Source organism: Molothrus ater, chromosome 4 (assembly GCF_012460135.2).
Source record: "Molothrus ater isolate BHLD 08-10-18 breed brown headed cowbird chromosome 4, BPBGC_Mater_1.1, whole genome shotgun sequence".
NCBI classification, from domain to species: Eukaryota; Metazoa; Chordata; class Aves; order Passeriformes; family Icteridae; genus Molothrus; species Molothrus ater.
The window spans coordinates 6490954-6514933 of record NC_050481.2 but is presented as its reverse complement, the minus strand read 5'-3'; the positions used below and the strand labels follow the sequence as shown (position 1 = coordinate 6514933).

At 38.2% G+C, this 23980-nt stretch overlaps 1 protein-coding gene across 3 annotated transcripts in view; it reads right to left on the bottom strand.

Annotated features, from left to right (window-relative positions):
- The window catches only part of PDE5A (phosphodiesterase 5A), a 57263-nt gene that overhangs the window by 10332 nt on the left and 22951 nt on the right, over positions 1-23980 (bottom strand). For 2 of the 3 annotated variants that reach the window (XM_036382522.1, XM_036382521.2), the window contains exons 4-14: positions 19958-20029; positions 18786-18875; positions 17458-17595; positions 16936-17003; positions 14726-14834; positions 12951-13035; positions 9992-10167; positions 8531-8590; positions 5249-5395; positions 3552-3677; positions 2277-2371 (exon numbers count right to left, since the gene is read on the bottom strand). In XM_036382522.1, coding sequence (XP_036238415.1) covers positions 2277-2371; positions 3552-3677; positions 5249-5395; positions 8531-8590; positions 9992-10167; positions 12951-13035; positions 14726-14834; positions 16936-17003; positions 17458-17595; positions 18786-18875; positions 19958-20029 — 1166 coding nt within the window. The remainder of the gene's footprint in view (positions 1-2276; positions 2372-3551; positions 3678-5248; positions 5396-8530; positions 8591-9991; positions 10168-12950; positions 13036-14725; positions 14835-16935; positions 17004-17457; positions 17596-18785; positions 18876-19957; positions 20030-23980) is intronic. The other variant, XM_054514712.1, reaches the window with a different exon arrangement.

Here is a 23980-nt window from a genome sequence, read left to right as displayed (position 1 = left end):
ATGTTTAATCAAGTCAGTAGCTCTTTTAGCATATAATTCTGTGAGATTGTCTGTGTTGTTAAAGACCATTCACAAGACTTAATGGCTGCAGGATTGGGCCCCTGTGTGAGTGAGCGCACAGAGGCTCAAATAAAAGTCATAAGAGAGACTCTGGGGATTTAAGAAGCACAAAAATGTGGAGAGAAAGATGGAAAGACAAACAAAAACCCAGAAAGGAAGATGAAAGGATGCAAGCCCCTGAGGAATATGGGCTGGCTGCCCAGCACCTCCTCTGAGACCACCACAAAAGGGGCGTAGAGCAAATGTACTCTTGTGTTTCTTTAAGGAAGCAAACCACAGGATGGTGCCAACACATGCTGGGTGAAATTCCCACTGAATGAAGTGGGATGCATATTGTGTGTCCCAGAGTTCATCCTGACTGGAGAGAGAAATATGTGAGAAATCTCTTAGGTTATCTTCCCAAGTATTGCTCCAAACTAGAGCTTGCTTAGTACTCGCAGACCCTAACTGGGGCTGGAAATAAATTCAGGTCTGACTTTTGTAGTGGCACTTCAGTCAAACCCCCACTCCAGGCCAAAGGGCACTGTGGCTTTCTGAACACAGGGGTTTGGTTACGCAGCTTTCTGTGCTTCCTACTTTGCATGTGGGATTGGAGCAAAAAGAAAATAACCCCCCCTGCATAACTACCAAAAGGCTTTCAAGCAGTTTCCTTTCTGTAACTTGTACTGCCAGGACCATTTCAATTTTTGAAACCCTGCTGCTTAAGAAAAAAATCATACACTGAATATCCACCCTCCCTGTTTCAAAGGAAAAAACAAAAGGGATCTGTTCCTAGAAATAACTTTTGTATTTAGGTTTAAAAAAAAATTCATGGAACTTTCTGTTGAGAAAGGAATTATTAAGCTATAGCCATCTCAGCTTTACAGCGTGTGTAAATGTTAGATTTTGCTGTCTATGACACTTTCCCAGGACATTTTTGAGAGGAGATGACGCATCTCCAGATGTCTTCCAGGAAATTTATTTTTAAATAAATAAAGCAAAAAATAGCTAACTAGTTCCAATCGCTGTGAGGCTACAGTTACTGCTGGAATCCTCTATTACCAAGCTAGAAAAAGATCACTATTCTAATGTTGTGGAGTTTGTTTTTTTTTCCTTTACATATCAGTCAGTGTTACTCCAAACACATCTGAAATGCAAGAGTTCTGCTTCAGCTTACTTTTTTTCTGCCTTTCAGTATTCTGTACCTTAAACAAGTTTTTCCTCCCCTGTGATCTTACTTTACACATAGTGAGAACAGCAGACCACTTCTTCACAGGTCACTTCAAGACCATTCTCCAGCTCTGCCAGAAGGAGATGCACATTTCTGGGTATCTTTTGCCCATCTCTTGCCCAGGACACACTGCCATATCACAGGAATCACATTAAGCCACACTTGAAATCAACTGAAGACTCACATGTTGTTATTTGAAGTGATACCAAATTCACTTGATTGGGCAGATTTTAAACTACTAATAAATTCTAAGTAGCTTTAGTTAAAAATGAAAATATGGGGAAAATTTTAGACTTGTTCTGATATTTCATTCTGATAATTTCAAGCCAAATTATTTTGTTTAGTAAGAATATTTTTTCAGTGTTTTAAATATATTTTGCCTTTTTGTATTGTAAAGGCCTTTCTGTAATTCCAGATTGGATCAAAGTTAAAGAGTACAGATAAACCACAATCAATGCAAAACAACCATACATTTTTAATGTGATTTTAACTATGTCACTTATTCTAAACAACTTAGAATTCTGGAAAAACGTGGCTAAACCAAGAGTAAAACAATCTGAGTTCAAAACAATGGGAGACCCCTCTGTACCAGAGGGGTGCAGACCTCAGTGCTGTGTTGGCCTGGACAAGAAGTGAGCAGCTGGGTAGGGCAGGGAGTGATCTGAAAAGCTGCATATTTCCTACACACTGTCACTTGGAAGCTGCAGCCTTTTGCTGTCACTTGATGGGAAATCAGGGAGGGGACTTTGGGAGCAGGAAAACATTGTCCCTGCACAGCAAAGAGTTCACTTAATCTGCCATCATAGTTAGTCAGCAACTGAGACAGTGCATCTACTTCAAAGAAGTTGTGAATGGTTCTGCCTGTTCTTACACTTCCTGCTTTGTGAAAACCTGCTCCTTTGCACAGCTCCACAGTATCAAAGCAGTCAGGGTTTATCTAACTTAGCTCTGTGCTCGTGTTTGTTCACTCACTTGTTTTTATTTAACTTCTCTCAGACCCACTTACCTTTGTATGTAAGAGTTGTTCACTCCCCTGTGATCCAGATCATGGCTCAGAGTTGCTATCAGCAAAGCCAGCGTTTCTAAGTCAGTCAATTTGCTCTGTATGCAAAGAATAATGCCAGAAGTGAGTTGTGGATTGATTTACTACAACGTGTTTTACATCTGCTTTCTGAATAATGGGACCTGCTCTTAGTACAGTCAAAAGACAACTCAGTTTGGAAATGATTGATTTTATATTTCTGCTAGGAAGATACATCTCCCAGTGTTTGCCTTTCCCCTCAAACTAGAAAAAAATTGAATTATGTTCAATGCTGTTCAGACTCCAGAATCTAGGACATGAGAATCAGCAGGGAGTGAATCCAGTGTAGTTAAGAATAAACAATTTATGGAAATTGCAGTGGAGCCTGTCAGGATTCCAAAAATAGCAGGCAAACTATCAGGATCATCAGAGATGGCTCGACCGCACACAGAGCTAAACTACCACGTCCTTTCCAACAGGGAGGGAAGATGGATGTCCTTGCCTTGGCCTCTTTTCAGCACCTTTTGTCATTTTCATTAGTGAGATAAAGTTTGTAGAGGAAAAATTGTCTCTTCCTCATTGGTATTGGGTTTTGACATACAAATGTTTAAAAGACATGTTTATTCAGAATGAACAGAAACATTCTGTTTCCTAAAAGAATATAAAACCAAAACATATACCCTGTTTTGCAAGAATTTAGAATCAGTGTTTTATTTCTTTAGAGAATCATCTAGCCCTAATCAGAATGATTACATTGTTTTTTAAATTATTAGATGTCTTCTTAAGTGAAAGGTTGAAAATTTGTTCAAAAGCTTTGGAAGGAACATTTAAATATTTCTTTCTATGTTTTTATGTGCTGTTTTGTATCTAAAGCTGTACTCAGCTTTGCATTTGAACTTTAAAAATTCCTGTTGAAAATTTTAAGGAAACATCCTGAAAATGGGTCAGCCTTTTTTTCTCTCTACTTTTTTGACTTGCTTGTAGCATAAGCATTAACTTTAAAAAAGGACATAACCACATACATGCCTTATTAGAGATATTCCCGTTGGGAACATCCCAATAACCGCTTCCAGAGGATTTAACTGAAACAGGCAACGAAAAACCACAGCAGCAGTTTCACAAACCAAGCCCTCAGAGCCAGAAGTCTTCAGCAGAAGATTCCACTGGCAATACCATGGAATAATGAACATCTTACTGACCTGACAGTCAGAGCTGTGCATCATTAGAGAATTTGTCTTAATAGAGGAACTGGAAATGTACCTGAATTTTCCCAGATTTCAGAGCAGCAAACATGCACTGTGCTGTGTTGAAGGCATGTCTCCAGTTGTGATAAGCAACATTTTTCCGATAGTTTTTCTTCACACTTAAAATCCACCTGCAGAGAACCTTTAAGAAACAGCATCACATGGATGTATTTTCATAAGAACAGATTTCTAATACATTCAGACTTTCTTAATCCCACTTGAAAACTCTCTTACTAAAAAAAAATAAATCCATTTAACTCAATTTCAAGTTCAACTGTTACATGCTTGTAACTGTGAACATAGATAAGTATAGGCTTACACCCACTAGTACAGCTCCTATTTGAGTGTGTCATACTTGTAGGCTTGGAGTTTTATTGCTAAGGGTTAAATGTTAATGTCAGAAGCACTGCTGTTAATTCAGAAACTATATGTAGAGATACCTGGAAGAAAAAAATCTTTGTTTGTCATGACATATTTGATAGAGAAAATTTATATAGTTATTGAAGACCTGTTTTGAAAATAAACAGACAGCTTTTCCCTCCTATCAGCTTGCCAAAACCCAAGCAGAATTGGACTTTGGAAAGCAAATAAGTATGATAGAAACATTACTACATTGCAGGGTATTTTCTTTTTTATGCAGGAGGAAAGCATGTCCTGGATGTTTTACTCAACAGTATTAGAAATTGTGGGTTATATATATATATATATACATATATATATATACACATATATATATATATACATATATATATATACATATATATATACATATATATATATACATATATATATATATATACACACACACACACATATACACACACTTTCTTCCTACCTGTTTTTTTGTCAGGAAGTGACAGTATGAAGGTCAGGTAGTACTTTGATATTGGGACCTATTCCTTAAGGTTGTTCACCTTAGTACAGAGGTGAAGCTAAGTACTAGGATGTTCAAGGGATCAGATTAGATAATACAGCACTTTTGGCCCTTGGACACTACTTATCTAAATTGGTCTATAAACTGCTGATCTAGACAATAAATATATGCTTTCTTTAACTAATGTTAAAGAAATGCTGTAGGGCCTATGAAGCCCTACAAATTGATCTTGCATTTTGATATAAATTTTGATGGGTTTGTTGAAAATGTTATAAAGCAAAAATAAGGTATTTAGAAATGAAGGTTTCTACAAATAGATGTTGTGTGCATTGAGTGGAAGAGGCTGAAGAGATTTTTCTGTTTTACTTGTCTTGATCACCTTAGAGAGATGTGTTGGTAAAAACCTTCAGTGAAATTCTCACAGCCCATCTATGTTATCATCTGCTTCAATCTTTACTATCTCCATATCCATGAAGTTCCTCCTAATCTCTAATCTATCATTTTGTAGGGAAAGACTAAGACAATTACTGCCTCATATGGACATAGTGAACAATGTTATTGTCCTCTTTGTAAGAGTTTTTCATTTCCTGAGGAGTTGCTATCCTCTCTCTCCTCAGAATTCTGTTTCCCAGTCCATTAATCATAGACTGTAAAACGATTTATCCTTCAGTAGAACCAATCTCAGGACAGACCCCAATTCTTCATATGTCTTCCTGGTTTGCTAATTACTCCTTAATACAGGTGTCCAATTCTATTTACAGTGAGATCATCTCACTACTCTGAATTCCTTATAATTAAGCTGTCTCTTTCTGTGGGGCAGTATTCGGCAGCAACCATACCTCGTGTTTCATTTGGAAATTTTGCACCAGGTTGAGGTCTGTGAACATTCGAATTGTGCACAGTGTTGTTTCAAAGTCTGACAGCTCAAAGTCACTGAAGTAGAAGTCAGTCAGGTTGAGAGTTTGTGCAGATGGCACTACAGCAGCCTGGAGAAGAATGAGAGAACACAGCTTAGCGCTAGGGCAGAGAGAGCAGAACAAATACCTGCTTTTTCAACAGACTAATTCAAAAGAGACACTCCATTTTACCTTCATGTGATACTGAAAACTGATGATTGCTTCTCATTTACTTCCCCACGCCTCTCTTGTTTAACATTACCTTGGATTTAACAAGCACTTTGCAATAGATCAGGAGAACAAGGGTAGAATTACCTGGTCAGTCTAGTTATCTACATCACCAGAGGCAAATTGTAACCAATAATATGGATGAAATTGAGAGAAGGAGAAAATAAGGCAGTGGAGTTACATGTTTGTTTTCATGGATATGCAGAGAGCAAAATCCGTAACTCGTAACTGTTGGCATTTTTCTAAAAATGGTGAGGAAAGAGATGTCAGTAAAACAGATTTGCTAACAGAATCCATATTCAGCACGATGGGAGCCAGAACACGTCCACAGGCAGAGCTTTCTCAGGGCTAGAAACCTGAAAAATTAGAGTTCATTTGTGATCAGTAATCTTTAAAACCCGTGGTCAGTGGTTTTGGTGCAGTTTGCATACAACCATAAATCTTCAATGTGAAATTTGAAACTACAAGGTACACAATACACCCACTATCCTGCATATTTTTAAATCTGAGTTTTTCATTGTCAGTACTATCTCCATGTATTACATCCCACTTCTAGTTATAAAATACAGAGTATTTATACCTGTTGCCCCTCAAAATACCAGTGTTGAGGTTATGCTAAGTCTTATATTAACTCTCATACTACCAAAATAAATGCTACATCTTATACTATAGAACAAAATGTAGTATCATTTACTGCAGTAGAACAAAATGTGGGGTTCTCACTGCTACTGCTTTAGAGCTGTTTCACCTCAATATGAGTGTGGTCCAAAGAAAAGCAGGTAAATCTGAAATGGTGAAGGAAATGAACCTTTGTGTTTATCTTCCTCTTTGTAATTCTGGGGGAAAACATTTCTCCAGTGTGGGCAGCTGTGTCCCAGAAGGCTGAGGTACTGAAAAGGAAGCATTTGTCATAATCTACAACATTAGTACATGTAACATGCAAATCCATGGAATTATGGCTGCCAGCTTCTGTTCCATAGCAGTTTGCTGTCCTCTCCCTTGTGTGTCAGAATCAGGAAGTCACAGAAGATTATGAAAAAGAATATTGACACAGGGAAAAAATGCACTCTTGTTACACATTTCTTCTGCCACTAATTTTATGTCCCTGTTTGGATTCATGTGGGATTTCAGCTGTGAGCACATGAAAGGCCTGCATGTTCAGTGGTAAATAATGCAACTGTTCAGCAAAGCTACTGACATAATTTTGAAAAACTGCAACTGCAGCTGGGGTTTCACAAGGAAAGGGGCTGCAAGGACACAGAAGGAGCTCAAAAGAACACCTCACACCTCACTTCATTCATAATTTACCTTTCCCTTCCTTGATATCCTGCCTTTTACAGCCACAACATTAAGTTTCATTTCAGCTGAAATATAAAAACCCCTGCACTCTATAACAGTTTATAGTGTTGTTTAACCAGATTAGCCTATTTCCTTTTTCACTTAATGAAGCCACTAGAGCCTTATGCCTCCTGTTTTACAGTATGAAAGTTCATCAGCTATTTTAATTTCAATTTACTGAAATGGTTTCTCTAAATACATTGGCAGCAAAAAGAAGCCTATGGAAAATGTGGGACCACTGTGTGGCAACTACAAAGAGTTTTGCTTTGTTTCATCTGCTTTGGATGATAAAACACAGGTTGTATACAGTACCCAGGCTCAAAGGAGGTGACTGATACAATAGGACAGTTCTGCAGTATTTGGAAATGATGACTAAAGTAAAAAAATTTGACTGCAGCCTACTCAATAAGGCAGATAATTAATAGAGTAGAATAGTGCCAGTTGGAAGAGCCCTGCAACCATCTTCTAGTCCAACTGCCTGATAAGTATATATTTTCAGATTATTTAGAAGCAAAAGGTATATTCAGAAAAAAATTCACATTATTTTGGCCATCTTCATATGACAATATGAGAGCAAAAAATAAAAACTAAAACAAAAATTTTATGAATGCAAATAAAAGGCCTGTGCTTGTGCTCTGGAATCACCTTAGAAGCAGTGGCTGACACAGGCCAGGACCGTGCTAGGAAGCTGTGGACAATTCAGCCATGCCAGTGGACACTGGCCCAGTTCTTTGCTGTGGTTCTGTTTCATTGAGCAGTAACAGTGGAATCACAAAGATTTCATCACAAGTCCTGAGGAGAAACCTTAGGAGAGGAGTTGCACTCTGGTCTTGTCATGGCCCTTTATTGATGAGCAGCAGTGTGGTAGGACTGAGGTTCAAAAACCCATGTGACACCATTCTAGAAATATCCTTATTCCCACACCTTGTTGTGTCACTTGGCCAGACCATCCCATGCTACCCAGCTCATGGTCCCCTATGCCTGCCTTCCTCTCCATCCCTCCTGTTTGTTTTTGTGCAGCAGGGGTGATTTTATTTCCCTGGAATAGCTGCTGAAGGCTTGGAGAACCTAAGCACATGCTGTGCTTTGAAAAGCACTTGAAATCCTAGCTGTAGTTATTCCTTAGGCAGTGGCTCCTAAACAGAATTAAACATGAGCAGACAGGACACTGCACAGAAAAGCAACTAGAAAAAAATTTAAAATCCTTGCATTAAAAATTCAATACAGAGTTTATATGTAAGGCCATAAAGCTGCAGCCATACTTGGGATATTTGAAAGGGACAAAAGCTGTAAGATATACAGCGTTCAGACTTAGCTGCAGAAGGAAGAGTTCTCAACATTTTGCTTCTGGAATACTTCATCATGATGAGTTTGATACTGACACTGCACCAGTGACTGTCTCAAACTCCTGAGGAAAATCAGTTAGCACAGGTCTGGGTCTCACAGTGCTCTGGCCAGCTTTTGTCTCTCACTGTAGACATTATAATATTTCCCTTTTATGTGATTCAGCTCAGGAACCCATCAGTATGGGCTTCACTGTCGTTTCTATTTCTGGCACATACGCTTCTGCCCCTTTAGGGTTGACATCTGTGTACAGGACTTCTCTTGGTTGTTCTACTAAAGCAATGTTTCTAAAGTAATAGTAAAAAATGCAATTACCACTGTTACCTGCAGCTCCCTCGTTTCCTCCTCAGCAGCAGAAGCATGGTATGAGAGAACCTACAGGAAGAAAAAGCAGTCCTTAGTACAAAGAAAAAAGCCATATGATAACAAGGTACTTTTCCTAGAGCAGACTTTCAGCATTCCACTGCATTTGCTGATGAAATTTTCTGTCCATGCAGGGCCCGAGCAAGTTTTAGGGGAGCTCTCTGAATGCATATGCGGAGATATCTGCATCTTTTACAAATCTCCCACAGCACAGAATCTTCTTGAGATAATTAGGCCAAGAAAACATAAATAGCTTCTATGAAAGAGCAAAGAACTCTGATTTTCTCTTTGAAAAGTTTTCACGGCCCACTTTCAAAGGCAAATAATGCATGAACCAGCTCTTAGTATGAGCCTGACGTTATAGCCATAGTAATTCTTTTAAGAGTTTATTCAGACATGAAAGAAAGTTTTACACTAACTGAAATTTGGCACAAAAGTCTGAAAGACAATACATTCATTTTAAATTAAAAAAATAAGCTCAGATTTTTAACTATTGAGAACATACAACATGAAAATGTTACAGAGTTTTATTTTTTTGTAAAGAACCCATTTAATACACTAACCTATAATCTGGCTGGAACTTCCTATAGCATCTATGAAGTGCTATAGTTGGAGAGAGAATTGCTAATTTGCCCTATAAGCAAATGATTTGGACAATAGTTTTACCAGCTTTTTATTTAACATGACCTAATACAGGTTTATTTGAGAATGTAATGTTTCTTTTAGAGGCCACAGGGCACATAATCCCATTTTAGGAGCTCTGCAAAACACTCTGTTTACATAATGGATGTTAGGAGATCCAAAGTCTGCACGTTTTTCACTTTCAGCTTCAAGTTATCACCCTATAACTGAGTAATTCAGTTTCTCAGACTAAAGCCCTCTTCAGCTGTGAAGCTTAACAGGAACCAATTTAAAGGCTGCGACCAGATGATATTCATCTTGATATGGTTTGATGGAGTCTGAGGAAATTGCTGAGAACCTACAATAATGCTGCAGTTAACTCCTCACACTGGTTTGGTCTGAAGGACTGAGCCAAAATCATCACCAAAACGCTCAGACAAGAAGAGGAAACGCCTTCCTCTGCCAAAGCATTTCTCCCTCCCTACGCAGCAGAATGCACCCACTGTGCTGCCAGCATGCAGCCTCGTGGAGAGGAAGAGATGCCTCCAGCTCCCCACTCAATCTCAGGAGTAAAGTTAGGACACAATACCAAATCAAGGGTCTGCTGGAAGAGTCAGAAACAAGCAGAAAATTCCTGAGCAACTCAACGGTCCAAATGCTGCTCTCCTGAGGGATAACAACCTCTGTTGAGTGTCCCTGTGAGTAGCTGCACTTACATGCAGAACAGAGACGGTCTGGGGAACATTAGGATCTGTTTGGGGCTAGTTAACGACCACCTAGATTTGGGCTCACCTCTAGTGTCACCATCTGTTTGGCCATGGCTCTTTCTACAGCCTCGTACATCTGTGTGTTCTGGATCCCCAGGCCACAAAAGATGACAAATGCTTCCAGGAACTCCTCATCATTTCTGTTGAAAGCCTTGATTTTTCCTGAGTTTTCTTCCATCTTATTCACGAGCTGGCAGACTCCTATGTCAGGACACAGAAACGAAAGGAAGTGATACAGAGAACATATCACCATCAAAAATTAAGTTTAGGAAAGATAAGCCTACAGTATAACCACCAACATAAATAAGTGACACATAGGAATGTTGTAGGATTTCCCTTTTTTTCCCCCCCAAAGGGCAGTTTCAATGTATTATAAAATAAATGTTAAAATTTTATATATACATAATAAATTCAAAAGTACTTATTAGGATTTGTGAACCAAAAATGTAGGGCTTTAGAGGTTTGATTGCCCTGTGAAATTCTAGGGTTGTTTTCATCCTAACTTTTATTATTAATACTATTCTAGATTGATATAATCCCTAAAGACAATTTGTCCTTTGGAGGCTAATTAAATTTTTGCAACCATGCCAAAAGAACATTTATCAAAGTCAGAACAGTGGTAGACAGAGTTTTCACTTCCTCATTCGAGCCAATACTAGGCTTTTTTTCAAGTAAATGAGCTAAACAGGGAATACCCAATATGAGGTTCAAAGCTGAAGTACACTCGGCCTTTTTTTGAGGATGTGGTTGAATTAGAGCCTCTTGCAAACACTACTGAACTCCTTGAGAAACATCTGACTGAATTCAGCTTAGGTTCAAATGTGCTGATATTTACATTTGTTAATTTTGTGTTAGGAATTTCTGGGCCTTTCTGCACACATGTCATTGAAGAAGTCTGACAGGTAACTTCTACCACACCTTGCTGCAGTTTAAATCCCTGACACCACAGTGAGCAGGGGGAAATTCAGAAATACACCTGCCCTTAGTTTTACCTGCTAAAATCAGAATATTAATTAAAGCAGCTGAATTACAGGAATATATTTTCTTTGGCAATAAGTACTGTCTTAACAGAGTCCAAATGTTTTCTCACTGCCCTGAGCAAAAAAGTTGCATTTTCCTGGCCAAGTACCAAGATAGCCCAGCTGCAAATGAAAAATTCTGAAAAAGTTACCACGTGTGCATCTTCCCTATTACAGCAGATAATAAAACTAAGGAAAAAAATGTAGCACACACAAACTGTGGTTTTAGAAGAATGTTGGCCTCACAAGTTTTGATGTCTGGTGACAATACAACATTGTCCTGTTTCAAATTGCATTTTGTTTGAGGAACTTTGTATCAGAGTCTCCTCTAAAGACACCAAGACCATTATAGCTGTAACCATTGAGTGTAATGGCAGGGATTGGGGTATCTGAATATGGCAAACAGAATTCTGAACCTTTATGGAATGAGATGGAAAGGAATGGATCATTGAATCACATAATCCCATTAGAAAAGAATTCATTCAAATAAGGAACAAGATTAACTTTCCCTGGGAAAAAAGAAGCTGATTTACAAAACTCTTCAGGAAAATCCCATGAAACTGACCTTCATATTTCTGTTTAGTACATCTTATGACATTATAATTTTTTCCATAGCAACTGTGATGTAATGAACACAAGATGAAGACAGTGAATATGCCACAAAAGTAAATCAATTCTTAAAAGACACAGTATTTGCACATAAATGTCTCTTTAAAAAATAGAGAACTGCAGTAAATTTACTGTGTATTACTTAAAACTCTTGAACCTCTTTCAAAAGCTTCCCCAAAGCACTGAGAGGTCCATTGATTACAAATGAAGGAACTCCAAAGTCTTTCATTGGGACAGAGTTATAAAATCACAGCAAGATTGTGTAAAGCTTTTACCACATACCTGAGAAATGTACAGGTCAGGAGAATAAAGTTCTTTTCATCTTTCTTGCTAGTAAGATTTGCTCGGGTTTCATGTGGACAGTTTTTCTTACCCCCATCCCACTTCCCAAATTCTGGTTTGGGGCATCCTAATCTTAAAAATAATTTTAAAAAGAAACCAGACTTATAGTAATAGTCATACATGCTATGTAGTATTGTAAAGGAACTTCTGGGTACTATCCCAAAGAAAACTTCTTGACCTTGCCCTATGAAATAATTGAACATGAGGCAGCTGTGAAACTATAAAATACTTCAAAGAAAATTTCCCAATGAGAATGACTCAGATTTGAAAAGCTCACCTAAATGGGTGGCCTGACTGAAACTTTCAATTTGAACTTCAATAGGAAATCTCAACAGAAAAATAGAAGCAGATACAAGTGTTTTATCAATAGCTCTCAGCATGGTGAAAAATCCCTAATTAAAGCTCTACAGTTCAGTCTTATTTTGGTCTTCTAGGGATTGTTGGAATATTTAAAAGTAATAAAAGAACTCATGAAAGAAGCTAATAGCAAAAGAAATTGCAGAGAACTCAAAAGAGATTTCAGAGAACTCCATTAGATAAAGATGAGGTTTCTCGTATTGCCTCAGATGTTAAAAAACTAAATCTGTCTTCACAAAAAAGGGACATCATATTTATTCTATAAATTGGGCCATGCAGTTTTGCCATCATTCTCAAAGAAAATTATTATAAGATCATTAAAAAGTCACTCTCAGAACTCTTAATATTTACTTGCCAAATTTTTTAAAGCTGATGAAATTGGATCCGTTCTCCTATCTAAGAATCAGCACATGTTATTTTCTGTTTGTTTGTGGGGCTTACTGATGCCAGGAACAAAGGCTGACACTCATTTTCTACTCTTTAGCAGCTTGTTAGGTGAGCAATTTATATTCAAGGTTGCAGTAGACTTATTAGTTGAGAACATGATAATTAAGGATCTTCTCTCCTGGCTTGAGACTGCATGTTGCTGTGATTTTATCACGGAGCACATAAATTTATCTATGAAATGTACAGCATTATTTTTGTTAAGATACCTACCTATCACTTTATTCTTTTTCCCATTTTTTATTGGTGTACACAGCAAACTCTTTATGCTCCGACTTAGATTTTCTGCACTGTCATTCTGTTAAACAAACAGAAAAATACAGTTACAATTTTAAAAGCTGCTTTTCAGGTGGCTGAAGTGAAAAAGCTGTAGAGCTGGGCTCTACAACTACTCTTGGCTTACATCTTCCTTCAAAAAGCAACCAGGTGATCAATGAGTTTGCCCACAAACAGCAGGCAGAAAAACTACTACAGCTGGGTCAGCATTCTGCCCTCTTCCCAGGACTTTGCAGCATGTCCCACGCTCCAACAAAAGGAGATTAACTTATTTGGGAAGTGGAAGGATAGAACAAAGAGATAACGCCTCCTTTTCAAACACCTGGGGAGAAAAGGCCACAGCCCTGCTCTGACTGCCCTGCGAATCATGTGGCGGTTGTTGAGAAATAGATTTGCTCTGACCTCCAATTGTGTGTGGCACCAAAAGAAATGGGCACATGCTAATATTTCTGATCAAAAGGTTATCCTTTTCTTATATTGTTGGTTTGTGCTCTGCTGCTGTGCAAGGACTATAGAGAGTATCTTGGCAGGATTTTCATGAGGCAAGCCTGCCTCATGAAATGTTCAATGTCCTCCAAAGAAAGAGGCAAGGCAAGGTTTCTAGGGCACTGGCAACACCTGGGATTTCCCTCATGTCAGGGTGCATCAGCTTTCAAAACATTTATCCTACTGCCCTGCTCCTGCAGGAGTGCAAGTGCAGTCTCTGTGTTGCTGAAAAACATTTCCAGATTCCTACTAAAAGCACTATTGCTTTCTTTTTATGGGTTTCTTTTACATACATAAGGTGAATTCCAGGAAAAAGAAAAGAATCAAAATAACTCTAACCCTACTGGACAGCCTGTTTCCAAAAAACAGTTGTTTGGATGATTCTCAAGATATTATTTTTAAATGTCGTCAAAATCATCACCTCCTTATTAATCTATAATGTATAGCCATTGGATTCTGTCTGTACTTCCAGTCCTGCTGTTAAGACAGGGTTAGTCTGAGAACTCAATTCCTTTGTTGCTCAATTTGTCACAGAAACTCACTCCAGAACATCCAAGAAGCCTTGCGCAGGAAGAGAAAGGGAAACAACCCAGCTCCCCACCAGGAGCCTGCCCCTTCTTTCCACTTACTGGAACTATCACACTGAGCACTGTCTTTTCTGATCCTTTTGTTGTGTATCTCAGAACAAATTTTGGTAAAAAGCCATCTGCTGGACCACAGTAGCTCCTCTCCCCTCTTGCCAACAGGCTTAAATCGTAAGAGCAGACGGATTTCTAATTTGTGCATTGAAAATATGGGAAGATACATAATTAAAAATTTGCTTTTTGCTGATGATGACCATGAAGGAAGCCTGACTGGAACCTGAGCCTTGCCAAGTGACCTTTCCTCCTCACTCTCCAGTATCCCTGTGCTCAGTCATCCACAGCATCACCAGCTCACACTTGAGGAAGTGTTAGGCAAAAGCTCCCAGAGAAAAGTGAAGTTGATCCACCTCAACTGCAGCAAAGAACTTGCATCTATAACATTTATCTTTGCCAGAACGAGAAGGGAAAGGAAAGGATAAAAAGGAAGGAACTTCTGAGAGCCTCCCAACACTCACTGTGTGTTTACACCATTTTAACTGGAGCCACCTTGACAGAAATCAGAGGAAAGCAAAAAAGGTTTAAAAGTTAAACAGAAAAACATTTTCCATTGCTGAATTTCAAGCTTAAGCTTATTTTACTTACTGTCCATGGAAATCTTCTGTCTTTGCAGACATCTGGGATGTTGAGTGGCTCCATCGTATTCTTCACATACTGAGCATACATGTAATTGATTTTGTTTGTGTCATAGTCCCTGAAGGATACAACATTATTATTATTATTATTATTATGTGCTCTGCATACAAGTGAGTCATTTCATTAGGTTAAGCAGGTAATAGGAATATCTTTCCCATATGAGAGAAGGATATATAGATACCACCAATAGATATATAATGGAGTTGAGTTCAAATCCTGTATCCTAATCCAGCTGTCATCACAAAACTGCAGCATGGATTGGTGCATGCTTTCCACCATTTCTTTAATGTTCAACAACATTAACACTGAACATCAAACTGAAGAAATAAACAATTCCCTACAGTTTGCACAGATGAAGGATAAAGAATGAACAGCTGGGTTTATATGGAAATAAACACAACTATTTGAAAACAAACTGCATTCACAAATCTGGTACTCCTGAAAAACCAATGTTGGGTGAAATTCACATATTAGTTCAAGAGAGTGCAGCAGGTGTCACTTGTGAATTTTCTGCTGCTAAGTTAATTTCAAATTTGTTCTAAAAGTAAAGACAGTCACATGGAGGCTCTGTTACTGAAATAGAACTGTCTATTCCAAATCAGGACATAAAGCATCTTTACAGAATCAATCATCTCCTCTTTTTTAACGGCGATTTATTTAAGGTGTTTTAATTCTCCTCTACCCTTTGCCTGCCTTGGAGGAGGACATATACCTTATTTATAAACCTATTCCCATCAAGCTCCTGTAGTTTCCCTCCAACACTTGGCTTGATTTTCGTTATTCTCCTGGTGTAAGGATGTTCTAGGGCTGGAGGTGAGGAATTATTCTTTTGTTATTTCACACATACAAGGTAATGCCCCACAGTTTTGAAAAACAGTCTGATTCGGGGCTTGATTCTGTGTCCTTGATTGCATAACAAGCCTGAAATGTTATATTATGTAAAGTAATACTTCCCATCTAATCCATGTCATTATATTTCTGCTCTTGCCTGAAATTGTGCCCTTCAAGCATAGCAGAAGTTGTAACTGCAGTGCTTGACTCACAGTGCAAACCTAGGCATTTAATTGTGCTGTCTCATGAACAGGAGTCTGATAGGCAGCTAAGGCTCCAAGATTCCTCTTCCCTATCAGGTATGAGAAATTAGTTCCTGGCAGCCCATGCAAGCAATAAATAACCTTTTAAGTCCATTAACAAGTCACCATAAAAGGGATAATGAGGAAGAAGGCTCCATTCTTATAAACAAGAAGAGGACTAAAGAGGAATTTTCTTTTTCACCTATGATCTTAGCAGGCTGTTGTACCACTGTACTTTCTGGTTGAACACCGGCTAAAAGTAGCTCAACAGCTTTTAGTTGCTCAAGTCACACACTTTGGACATCATTCTCTAACATAGGGAATTAAACTTAATGTGATAAATATTTACTGCAAAACAACATCAAAGGGGCTCTAATCTGTTTCCTCCCTGCACAAAATAGCTGTAGTAGAGTATTTTATATACAACTGTCTCTCTTTCTGACAGTATTTGAAACAACTGTTTTTGATGACAGAGACAGTAATTTTCCAACTTCAATAGAGAGGTTCAGGCTAACTTTGGGAATGATTTTATCTGGGTATTTTAATTCAGCTCTTTATCTCTTTTTTTTTCATCCCAGTTGAACTCCTTAGTGGTTTCCCAAAGATGAGCAAGAGTTAGAACTTTAGGACTCCAGTCTTGATTTAGTCAGACATGTTCTTTGAGCAATCTTCCTTATCTATGAGTTGAGGAAAACTATTAAAATAATTGATTAAAAGCATTATTTTGGTTATTATCTACTAATTTGCATATGTCTCCTCTGCAACACAGTCATCCACACAGATTTCTTTGGAATCAGTTTTAGGGCAGCTCCTCTGTGCATTTCCATAGCTCAGCCTTGAAATACAAATATGTTCTTAGACTGTCAAAGTGAATTGATCAAGCCCTACTCTTGCTCTGCTCAGTGGGACCTTTTTAAGCAAGAGAGTTTGTCTATGCCCACTTCAGGGGAAAAGCTGCTCGAAAAATATAGCAGTAATACATGGGATCCAGCAGAAATAAGTCTGTTATTATGAAAAGAATACTAAAAGCATAAGTTTCTTCAGAATTCTCCTAGGATGAACAAAAGTCAGAATTAATTGGTTTACCTCTTCAAACTTTCAGCTGAATCCTCTAATTCCTCAGATTCCATGTGAAAGACACTAGAAAACGTATCCTGGAATAGCAAGAGGATGCTTGAATACACAGGTGTATAAGGTTGTCATTATTTAGAACAGTATTAATCATTAAAACCTTTTCGCAGTTATCAAGGCCTATTCTGTACTACAGACAAATGTAAAATTCAGCTTCATTCCACATCTGTCATCTAGCATACTGGATCCTACCATAAAAGTATCTTTTAATACAACTTGAAGTATCATCGAAGTGTCTTGAATGTCTACTCATGACCCAGAGAAGATTTACAAGCTGTGCCAAATTGATATGGCAGAACAGAAATTCTGTAATTACACAAAGGCCAGAACCTCTCAGATCAACACCCAACCTGAGCAGATGCCATGAAAGAAAAGATAGAAAAGGAAATGACAAGGGAACATATGAGACTGAAGGGAAGCCAAGCCCACTCCCAGGGAATAAACACTTCTGCCTTCAGACAGAATAAACATACTCACTGGACAATCTTCATCCACTATGAAGATGGTACACCTCTGCACCTGCATGAAGGATATTATAGTGGCTGCTATCTTCTTCAGGATCACCTCCAAAGACTGCTGCTCTTCAAAAATCAGGCTGGCAAGGTCAAGAAGCACCTGAAGAAGAGGTCATTTGTGAGGGTTTGACTAATTATGATTCATGCAATAATTATTGCTGCTGATGTCTTTGAGTCTTCTCCTCTCCCCTGAATCAGGGAAGCCAATGTTTATGTCTGTGACCAGAAGTAAGTTTTGGCTCTCAGAGATTTCAAGGTAACAGTGGCTGTTAGCCAGTTTGACATTTTTTATGGAAGAATTAAATAGCACTATAAGCTGTCTGATGTTTTCATTCAGAGAAGCAGAAGAGATTTAGGCACTAATAGGTCAAATGAAACCTGTGAAATCCAGACAGAGTTACTTGCTCTTAGGAAACCTATTTTCCTCTGGCTTATGTGTGCATTCTGAAACCACTGATTTTTTTAAGACTTCTGAACACAGTTGTTCTTGGCTGTAATTCTAACTGATCCTAATTAACTTATTTGGTGAAAACATCATTTAGATACAGTCTGCTGTTTTTCAAAGCTGCTGTTGAAAGATTTAGCTGCTCATACATGCTCATATTTTTTTTTCCTCACAAGAAACATGAAAGCATTTAATAAACTGTCCAAATTTGTACCAATTCACAGACACTGATAGCTGGAAACTCAGACCTACTAGGAAAGTTTTAAAAGAACTGCTGTCTAGTCTTTTCTCTGAAACATTATCACATGATACAGGGAAAGCATATTCACCCATAAAGGCCATGGCATTAACAACCCATCAAAACCAAGTTGGCAGCAAAGTAAAGCTATAGCAATCAGAAGGAAATTCAGTTTTCCATTTGATCATTACTGAAAATAGTTAGTGACTGTTACACTAAAGGAAGAGTCTGTATGCCCTCTGCTATTCTACAGGGATATTCCTGCCTGGAATTTCTGGAGTCTGACACCTCTGGTTGTTTAATACATACGGTGAACCACAGGATAACTGCAGGCAATATCAAGTATATTAACATGGAATGAATTTTCTGACATCTGGCTCTACCTGCTTCCCCTAGGCAGGCCATTTCTCACAGCCCAGGCTGGAATGCACCCAGCCTGTTCCCAGTGCAGCCCAGGAGAGCTTTATCAGAGCCACCCAGCATTCAGTCATTCAGGGATTAAAAGCAGCCAAGGAATAGCTACCACATCACACACAGGAAGAGGAGGTGCTGATTACTTGCAAACCCTCCTGATTTCTGTATCTCTGGACAAACCTGTTGGCCGTACCTGATTGCGCCTGTTCTCGAGCAGAGACGTCTCATACAACTGAGCGTTGTGAAGAACAATCCCACAAAATGCCAAATACGCCGCAAAATCCTGGAGACAAATGAACATCCACATCTCACAGAGATAATGTCCCACAGCATTTGAACTCTATTTAAAGATAAGCTACTGCAACGTTTTGTTTACACTCTGAAGTACTAATTGATATTTTTGTTGGTTTTGGCAACCATACGTTCAGGATCTGGGTTTTTTTCAGCTACTCATAATTTCTTATTTCCTCAAGAAACCCTTCTCCTTTTATTTAGCTAAAATCTGAAGATCATTATCTTGGTACAAGTAGGGTTCATCTGAAAAGCAGCTTCGAGGAAAAAATAATTGTGCAGCGATGCATATTTTAGCTAGAAAAACTGACCACAGACAACCAGCCTCTCTGAGGGAGTTCAGTCTCTTGTGAAGTGAAAATAAAGATTTTCTAAAATAGCAAACCCACAGGTTTTTCCTCATTCAGGATGGGATTAATTCTGATATCCTAAAAATACTCAGTGTACATTTTATTTTAAAGGGGAAGTTTTCGAAGAGAAAGGATGAATTCTGATTCTTTTATTGCTGATTGTTAAGTCAACTTCTACAGCCTGGGCTTTGCCCTGCCAATCTGAACATGAAGTCTGGAAATTTTTGGAAAGCAACACACTGGGAGAACTAGGAATCCATTCCATTGTCTGCTCTCCTGATTCTCTCATATATTCATAATTTATCTGAAGCTTTTCCTTCTCCTGCAAATGCTATACTGAGAAGTGACATGGTATTTAAAAGGGAATTGCTCCACAAATATCATTGCTCAAATTGTGTTTCTTGGGCTTGCCAGGAGAGTTAGAACCAAGTAATTAAAAATTATGTCCATTGAAATCTATCAAAGTGTTTTACAATGCATTTCAGTAGAGTAAGCCTGTGTTTCAGAAATACATGACATGGTGATCCAGAAATTAAATTATTTCACAGGCACATTTCTCATGGCCTCAAAGAAAGAAAAATATCTTCAGTATTTCCAGGAATGTTCATGTTCTCACAGGTGTTTAATTTTAAATAATTAAAAATTTCTGAGTAGCAGGAAAATTAAAAAATATCTTTCCCCTTCCCCTATGAAAAGAGAGGAGACAAACATGCAGCTTTTATACCTTTTCATCCTGTTCAGTGAAAGTGCCGCCAATTCCAGATTTCTTGTTGATTGCTTGAGCCACACCAACAACCTAGTGTATTAAAAATGGAGAAATTAGCTAATTTTAGGGGTCTGTCACTGAATTCCATTTCCAGGCATAATTATATAAGATAATAAAGGATGATTACAGGTATTCACTTGGTTGACTATTGAATCAAATTGTTAGATAGTAAATGTTTCTCTCTCATGCAGAAACATTTCCTAGATTACAGGATTTGAAGACCTTAGCCTTTCCCTAATATAATTCTGTGTTCTCATTCCTTTTGAGACAAAGTGTTATTAATCTGACAAAGTACAATGCAAAGCTTTTAGATATTTTCAGATTTTTAGCGTGATTACAACAACTGATAGAAAAAGCTGCAAAGAACTGCTTTTGTTTGAAGTGCAATTAGTGTAAAACCAATGCAAAATGCTAATGATTTTTTTTTAATCTTGCTTTTTTAGGATATACACTATCAAAGGAAAACTGTGTGGTGAGCATGCTTAAAAAGTTGAATTTAACCATTCATGGTAAAGCTGTAACTGGTAAACTGATGGAAGACATGTGGTTTTATTTTTGTAATGGAAAAGAAGACAATTTACTATCTCTCAGTCCAGCATTCCCAAAATTCTGATGCTGTAAGTAAGGCCATTGTTCTTTAACATGAACCACTGCCAGCTGTGGGCTCAAAAATGTCTGTCTGAAATAAAGTTCAGCTGTCAGCTCCATTCCATACAACCCCAATTTTCCCACAGTCAATCTCTTACTTCAGTGAGGAATATTTCTTATCCAGTGGACTTCCTTTCTGTAATAACAGTGTACCACCAGCCTGTGTGCTCCTCTGGCAGACTTTGAATTAAAGTTATTATGCTTTTATGTTCACCTACATGAGCAGAGGTTAATGCTTAGACCTCTTCTCATGCAACTGTCTCTCCTGGGTGCTGATTTATTTTTTTTTTCCAGTTTTGATCCAGCATGAGCTAAGACAACTTTAGCAAGGCCAAAGGCTTTTCACCCAAAAGGTGAGTACTTTCATGTTGGTCGTTTAAATACATCCCCTCCATGAAAGGAAAGTCTGCAGTGCTTAAAAAAAAGCTACAAGAAAACAGTAAAAGGACCATATTAATACAGAAAAAAAAAAGACTATTTTGGCTCCTTTCATCAGCATTCCAGGTTTCAGACACATTAACAAAGGCAGGTGTTCTAAGAGCAATGGTCAGTTTTAGATCTTTGATAAGGTCTTTCAATAAGGAATTTTAACTGAAGGGGAAGGATGTAATGAGGAGAATAAACCTGCTAAAAATTCATGTTGACTTGATTAGGATGAAAATTTTGTGCATATGCAAACCTTCCTCTTTTTAGTCGCTGTTTCATGGCATTCTAAGCTTCCAGACAGCCGTGTTATGGCCATTTCTTTTTCATACAAAATGAACAATTAAAACAACTTATACTGGCCCAAATTCTGGCTTCATTTATGTCAGTTAAAATTTCAGTGCACTTTTCAGAATTCCATAGAATATGGTGCAGAGACAGTAATGAGAAAAACTTCAGTGGGGCATTTTTTAGCCATTGGAGTCTTGCCTGCAACCAGGTAATTAGGAGAAGATGTAGGAAACTCGAGAGGATCTGCTCCTGTTATTAAAGTAATTATGTAATTAGGACAAAAGTCAATCATGTGGTAGCATTTGCAGCCATGGAGAACATATGCCTGCATTTTAGAGAACTTAAGCACAGTATGAAACCAATCCTCCTTTTTAAAACTCATTCTAAACAAATCACAAATAATAGGCCAAATCTGATCTCCAGCTGGGAGTTATGATTGCACCAGCAGAAAAACTGCATCAAAGGTGATCTAGTGCTCTAGGCTCAGCTAGACAGGGAACTAAAAAAAATCTTAAGATATTACTCTGGACTGAAGGAAACCAAGACTAAGAGAAAGACTGAAGTCATTAGGATCTGCTTATGCTTTAGCACCTGTGAGTTTATGGCCTAATCACTGAAGTAAGCAGTGTACTGTGGAGTGCTACAAGCTCCTTTTCCTGAGCTTTCCCTCCAGTTTGGACTAGACAGGTGGGGTTATAGAACACAGTCTGTCTAGAGGAGTCCTGTGTTAGCAACAAGAGCCTTTATCCAGGTTGGCTTTATTGAAAGAGCATAAGTGGTGAGCAGAAGGCAAATTCCCCTTGGATCAGAAACCAAGTATTTTGCTCTTTTCCATTCACATCCCATAACACTGACATAGACCGCAAAGACAAAAATCAATTTTGATGATGGAATTGTTCCCTTACTTTCTGTTCCAAAGAAGAACAAACTCCCATCAATTGCTGATTCAATACCCACATGTGTTTTACCATCTGAACACAGCTTTCCTGATTCTGTTCTTGCTGGTAACACAGGTGATCTTGCAGTGCTCTACTTGTTCTCTAATCTTTCTTTTCTAGCTGTGCTACTTTTCCAATTTAATAAATCCTGATCGACATTACAATGAGAGATTTCTTCTAGCTATCAGAACTTCATTTCTACTGGTTTTTTGCAATAGCTGAGTCCTGCCTTTAAAAGTAGAAGGCTACCTTGAGTGCCCAGTAGGTGACAACTGATGGCTTTAATGCTGATGGCTGTGCTCTGGATTTTCTATGGATGGTTTCATGCTGCAATTTTCTGCACATTAAAACTACAGGCCTAACTCTGTGAAAGCTGTTCCAGCTCTAAAGGCAGCTGGTACCTTTTTCAGTAGGCTCTTACTTAAGATGACTTCTGATGTAATTAATATTGCTTCTTAAGGAGATATATTTTTTATTTACTTGGCTGGCATGTGAAGGAAAATCACATTAAAGCCAAAGAATGGTAACAGAAATGGGAAACCTGACATTTTTGATAAGAGAAGATACCCACTACAGAAGACAAAGTAGTGTTGACTTTACTTTGCTCTCCTGGTTTTGTAGAGGTTGGATTCAAGCTTATAAAATTATCCTGCAGTGACAGAACTGTATTTACAGACATTCATTTTTTATCAACAAAAATTTCACATCCCTTTTTATCGTTCATGCCAGCAGCAGCCCCCACGCTTTGCAGCAGTCCAGCTACTCTAATGTTTGTCTCAGCATAAGCTGAAAATCCATCCAAGAAGCAAATTACTGATCTCCATAATCCTGCAGCAACACTGCTGCTGGAACTGAGTTTGTTTAAAGTCAGCTTGGCTAGGCTTTCTCTATGCTGCAATGATTGGGATGTGCTATCTGAAGGGTTTTCTGAGGGAGAAAATAACTTAGCGGCTAAAAGTGACATACCCAGTCCCATTTTACACCATAAAAATTAACAGGGGATTTTCAAAGGCTGTTGCAAGTAGTAGGACCCCTGATTTTTCAGGAAAAGCTTCCCAAAAAAATCAGGGGTCCTACAGGAGGTAGGTACCAGTAAGGAACAAACTGAACCACTGAGTAAACACTGCCAGAAAAAACCCCTGACATTTCTCTAGACCATTACTAGGAAATGCAGTCTTACATGCTCACAACCTGAGAGAGATGTCTCAGTTAATTCAGCTAAAAGCTCCATATGAGAAAATCCTACAGATTTTAGTGGAATATAAACTGAGATTGCCTCTTCTGAAAATTACTACGCCCAGGTCAAAGAAAAAAAAAAAAGAAAAGCAGCAATAACAGAAAATTGCGTCACTCCTGGAGATGTTGTGTGGTAGTTGTGGTGGCTCTGTGCTTCAGAAGCCATCCATTCTCCAGGTATCCCAAACCTGCTGGAAAGCTCCACAAGTTGGTTTAAGCTGAGGAATGGAGTAAGATTCCCTATCCAATCTTGTCAAAATGACTGTTTGTTTACAAGTGTCTACAAAACTGTATCAAAGGTAAAGTCCTCTACTGCACTGCAATGTGTCTCATTGTTACTAATTCCTGGGTCCTTTGCATGAGCTCTTCTGTGAATCAAATTGTTTTCATTTATGGAATTTTTTACTAGCTGTTATTTTTAAATGAGACTTTGGTTTCTCACATG